The sequence below is a fragment of the Parasteatoda tepidariorum genome, chromosome X1, assembly GCF_043381705.1.
Source record: "Parasteatoda tepidariorum isolate YZ-2023 chromosome X1, CAS_Ptep_4.0, whole genome shotgun sequence".
Classification (NCBI taxonomy): domain Eukaryota; kingdom Metazoa; phylum Arthropoda; class Arachnida; order Araneae; family Theridiidae; genus Parasteatoda; species Parasteatoda tepidariorum.
The window spans coordinates 22,451,600-22,457,599 of NC_092214.1; the positions used below are offsets into that span (position 1 = coordinate 22,451,600).

The following is a 6,000-nucleotide window of genomic DNA, read 5'->3' on the forward strand; positions in this document are numbered from 1 at the left end:
CAAATGTGATATATTAAGTTTGCGATAAATTATAATTTAAATAACTGTCCTAAAATTCATATGAGTAATATTGTTGTTCACATTATCATTAATATCTGTCTAAATAATTTTTATAAAATCAAAATTTTAGTTTATTTTATTAGCATGTTGGACCTATTTTTGAACAAACCGGAGTTGAAAAATTTTTCCAACTCCAACTTTAACTCCAAAACTATGGCTCCTCAGTACTACTTTTGACATCTTAAGGAATTTCACAACAGTGTCTAATTTTTAATGATTTAATACCATTTTACAGCATAATTTGATTATTGTCAGTCATAGGTGAGAATCTAGTTTGTTGCATTACCAAGATGCCTTTTACAACAAGTTGCTTTTTAGTGCAAATCATTGCAGGTATTAGATCTAAAAAAATTGAAGAAAACTGCTATATTAACGCATAAGCATTCTTAAAGTTTTTAAAAATTTGTAGAAATTGTTTTAAAGCCACTTAAATTTCCACTCTCCAAAGCTTGTTTCCTGAAAAAGCCTAAAAAGTATTGAAAAATATTCTATACGTTATTCAAAATAGGAAGCAAATTTTAACACATTTCTTTGAGCTATATAATAAATTGGAAGTTTTTATGGCATAAAATAAATAGAAAGCACATGAATGGAAGAAAAAAACTTTCTTCGTAAGACAACAACGTAAGGAAACTTGAATTTCAACTTTCCTAAGCTTTTTTTCTAAAAAGGTCAAAAAATAATTACAAAAATTATCAAAAATTTGTTCAAAAATGGAAGCTGATTTTGACACATTTTTCAGATCTACATAATAAATTCGAAATTTCTATAGAATAAAATAAATCGAAGACATGAACGGAAAAAAAAAGTTTCTTCATTACAACCTAGCCTAAACCATTCACAATAACCTAACTGAACTTGAATTTCGACTATTTCTGAAAAAACCTAGAAAATTATTTTTAAAAAAAATTACCTAAAATTTATTCTAAAATTTAAAACCAATTGCTATATAATGAATTTCTTTGTAACAGAAAATATGTTTAAGGAGGAGGGAGAAGATCAATGAAGAGCAGCCTCAACGGAACTATACACAGTTTGTTTCCTAAAAAGGCACCATCAGACATTTCTTAGAGAATAAATTAGAAATTTCTATGGAATAAAATAAATAGGGTGGAAAAAAGTTTCTTCATCAAAAGACTATAACCTAACTGAGCTCGAATTTCGACTATTTCTAAAAAGACCTAAAATTTTATTAAAATAAATTGCCAACAATTTATTAAAAAATTTAAAGCAAATTAATATATAATGAATTTTTCTGTAATGGAAAATATGATAAAGGTGGAGAGAGAAAATCAATGAAGAGCAGTCTTAACGGAACTATGCATAGTTTGTTTCCTAAAAAGGCCCCATCGGACATTTCTTAGAGAATAAATTAGAAATTTTTATAGAATAAAATAAATATGGTGGGTAAAAATTTCTTCATCAAAAGATTCTAACCTAACTGAACTTGAATTTCGACTATTTCTAAAAAGACCTAAAATTTTATTAAAATAAATTGCCAACAATTTATTAATAAATTTGAAGCAAATTAATATATAATGAATTTTTCTGTAATAGAATATATGATAAAGATGGAGGGAGAAAATCAAGGAAGAACAATCTAAACGGAACTATCCATAGTTTGTTCCCTAAAAAGACCCCATCAGACATCTGCTATATAATAAATTGTAAATTTCTATAGAATAAAATAAATTGAAGACATTAGTGGGGGGAAAAAGTTTCTTCATCATAAAACAATAACTCAACTGAACTTGAATTTCGACTATTTATAAAAAAAAACTAAAAAATTATTTTAAAAAATTACCAAAAATTTATTCCAAAATTTAAAGCTAATTGCTATCAAACGAATTTCTTTGTATTAGGAAATATGATTAAGGTGGAAGGAGAAGATCAATGAAGAGCAACCTTAACGGAACTATGCACAGTTTGTTTCCTAAAAAGGCCCCATCAGACATTTCTTAGAGAATAAATTAGAAATTTCTGTAGAATAAAATAAGTAGGAGACTTAGGTGGAAAAAAGTTTCTTCATCAAAAGATTATAAACTAACTGAACTTGAATTTCGACTATTTCTAAAAAGACCTAAAATTTTATTAAAACAAATTGCCAATAATTTATTGAAAAATTTGAAGCAAATTAATATATAATGAATTTTTCTGTAATAGAAAATATGATAAAGATGGAGGGAGAAAATCAAGGAGGAACAATCTAAACGGAACTATGCATAGTTTGTTCCCTAAAAAGACCCCATCAGACATTTCTTAGAGCTATATAATAAATTGTAAATTTCTATAGAATAAAATAAATTGAAGACATTAGTGGGGAGAAAAAAAAATTCTTCATCATAAAACAATAACTCAACTGAACTTGAATTTCAACTATTTATAAAAAAAACTAAAAAATTATTTTAAAAAATTACCAAAACTTTATTTAAAAATTTAAAGCTAATTGCTATCTGCATTTCTTTGTATTAGAAAATATGATTAAGGTGGAGGGAGAAGATCAATGAAGAGCAGCCTTAACAGAACTATGCACAGTTTGTTTCCTAAAATGGCCCCATCAGACATTTCTTAGAGAATAAAATAGAAATTTCTATAGAATAAAATAAATAGGGTGGAAAAAAGTTTCTTCATCAAAAAACTATAACCTAGCTGAACTTGAATTTCGACTATTTCTAAAAAGACCTAAAATTTTATTAAAATAAATTGCCAACAATTTATTAAAAAATTTGAAGCAAATTAATATATAATGAATTTTTCTGTAATGGAAAATATGATAAAAGTGGAGAGAGAAAATCAATGAAGAGCAGTCTTAACGGAGCTATGCATAGTTTGTTTCCTAAAAAGACACCATCAGACATTTCTAAGAGAATAAATTAGAAATTTCTATGGAATAAAATAAATAGGGTGGAAAAAAGTTTCTTCATCAAAAAACTATAACCTAACTGAACTTGAATTTCGACTATTTCTAAAAAGACCTAAAATTTTATTAAAATAAATTGCCAACAATTTATTAAAAAATTTGAAGCAAATTAATATATAATGAATTTTTTTGTAATAGAAAATATGATAAAGATGGAGGGAGAAAATCAAGGAAGAACAATCTAAACGGAACTATGCATAGTTTGTTTCCTAAAAAGGCCCCATCAGACATATTTTAGAACTATATAATAAATTGGAAATTTCTATAGAATAAAATAAATTGAAAACATTAGTGGGGAGAAAAAAAAATTCTTCATCATAAAACACTAACTCAACTGAACTTGAATTTCGACTATTTCTAAAAAAAACTAAAAAATTATTAAAAAATTTTTCAAAAATTTAAAGCTAATTGCTGTCTAACGAATTTCTATGTATTAGAAAATATGATTAAGGAGGAAAGAGAAGATCAATGAAGAGCAACCTTAACGGAACTATGCACAGTTTGTTTCCTAAAAAGGCCCCATCAGATGTTTAGATCTTATTGTTTATGTCATATTCCTGGTCTATGATGATATCGTGCAGTCCACATTTTCTTCCAAATCAGTAGGCAGGTCGCAGACGCCGGAAATGACACACCTGTTAAACGCCTGTGAAAGAAACCCCGGTAACACACAGAACAATCATTTAGATGTGATCTCCGAAACCGGAGTGAAGGATTTTTTCAAAGCTGTAGTTAGGGTTGGGGCGGAACCTTCCTAGTTGATCGTGACTCTGCCCATCTGTTACGAGGTGAGTCAAACGATAACTTGGGGATGGAGATTCATTCACGGAAAATGTGTTGGTGAAAGCGGTTTATTTTTTCTCTCCTCGCCAAACTATGCTTTAGATAATCAATGATATTTTAAACAATACATAGATTACGTATTTGTATGGATAGAATGATAAGGAAATCAAAATAAAGTTCCGAAGAACAATATTGGAGGATTTAATTGTGGTGTTATTGTTGAAAAAATATATGCATGAGTCAACGACAGATTTTTGACTATTAACAATATCGTATTATGGCATTTAAAAGAATTTAAATCTTTTTTTTTTTAAAAAAAAGATCTGAAAAATGCAATTTTTAGGAATGAATTTCAATTTAGTTTCAAACTATTTGAATTGGATTTTATCTGTTTTATTAATTTTAAATCATAAATCCTGCTATGGATACCACCATACAGTTTTAGATTACAACAATCGTTTTCATCTTTACTGGAAATTAGACAATCCGAATGAAAGACTGCTCTTTCGAATTGAAGTTGAAACACATGGCTATGTTGCTATAGGCTTATCAGTAAATGGAGGAATGTCTGGAAGTGATATAGCCTTCGGATGGGTGAAGAACGGAAAAGCTTTTCTACAGGTAAGTTTGTTTTTTTTATTGGTGATAAATTAAAAATATTTTGTAGATAACATTTATTTTTTCCCTGGTCTAATTATAAGAGCCTTTATATAATTATGTATTGTAGTTTTCAAATCAATGTGAACAGTGCTTCGTAATGACCACCCTAAATACAGGAATTTTAAATCCTTGTTGAAACTGAAATAAACACATTAAGTCTTGCAAAATAACATTTAAGCGATGAAAAAATAAAAATAATATTGAAATCTATCAAGTTACTACTGCAGAAAGCAGGAATAAAAACAAGACGAAGGTTAGTGTTAAAGGTTGGATCAATTTAATTGCTTGGAGAAACGGAGGAGTTGTAAGTGGATTACTAGAAGCACCTTTAAGTTTCTTCAGGCAATTTTACTTTCTTTAAAGGTCTTGATCCGCCTTCCTCACTAGTTTTTCGACAGATTTTAATATAGTTTCTGTTTCTCCCTCTCTTGAATATTAACTTATCATTTTAAAACTTTGCATTAAGAGGGAAGATAGAGCAACGCCATGTAGAAATTGTTATTATAGTTCTTGCTTCAGCTCTAGATTTTGAAGCCATTTTGTGCCAAGGCACGAGTGTAGGGACTGTTATTAAACAACAATTTCTATCTCACTTTATCCACTTGAAATTGACAAATAGCTCATATTTTAAGAGTCTAAGGACGCAAAATGCAGCCATGCAGGAATCAAACTTGCCACTATAAGGATCTTGGGTGAGTGTATATATATATATATATATATATATAGAAAAATATAAATGTTTGATTTCAGGATATGAAACGAATGAATAAATCTAAAAGATATGTATTGAACGTGCGTGACAGATAGATAATGTATAAAAAGAAAGTTCACAATACAGCCAAAAAAAGTTGATTCACAAACCTTCTGATCCGATTGCATATGTAGTTTGGGATACAATAAATTATGAGATCACAAGAATGATAAAATGTTAGATTTACAAGCACGGAAAAGAAATTAAAAAAGGAAAAAGAAACGGTGATATTTAAAAAATATAAAACACAACATTCGACTTAAATTGACCACACAAAACAAAATCATCACTCAGAAAAATATTTTGCGGAATTAGTCTATGCTAAATGCGATAAATTGCAAAATATTTTTTTAATTTAGAAATAAATTAAAAATTAAATTGAAAGAGGATGTGTATAAAGACAGTATTACATTTTATCGAAATAAAACAATGCATTATATAATAGGAATTCAAGAAAATTGAACACCCATATGCTATAAAATAACCTATCTTGATCAAATAAAAAATACTGAAACTTTGAATGATTGACCAGAGGGATAGTATTTATTATGTTCGATTTCAATTATTAAGGAAAATAATATGCATAAAAAGCCCAGAAATTATGCTACATATGGAATTTATGAACGTCGAATTCACTGCATGAAATACAGCAATTTGTAAAAACAATTTCCGCATTCTTAGCTGTCAATAACTACGATAAATTTAGGAAAATTTTTTAATAGTAACTCTTACAGAAACATTGTTTTACTTTTTCGTCTTAAGTAAATCTTTAATAATACAGGTTAAAATTGAGTTTTATGTTGTTTCGTTGCGTACTGTTACATGC

The 6,000-nt window shown here is 28.0% G+C and overlaps 1 protein-coding gene across 1 annotated transcript in view; it reads left to right on the plus strand.

The window, feature by feature from the left end:
• Positions 1-6,000, plus strand: part of LOC107437531 (DBH-like monooxygenase protein 1) — a 92,955-nt gene that overhangs the window by 42,645 nt on the left and 44,310 nt on the right. Inside the window, exon 2 of the mRNA XM_043040087.2 lies at positions 4,245-4,384. Coding sequence (XP_042896021.2) covers positions 4,328-4,384 — 57 coding nt within the window. The 5' untranslated portion in view covers positions 4,245-4,327. The remainder of the gene's footprint in view (positions 1-4,244; positions 4,385-6,000) is intronic.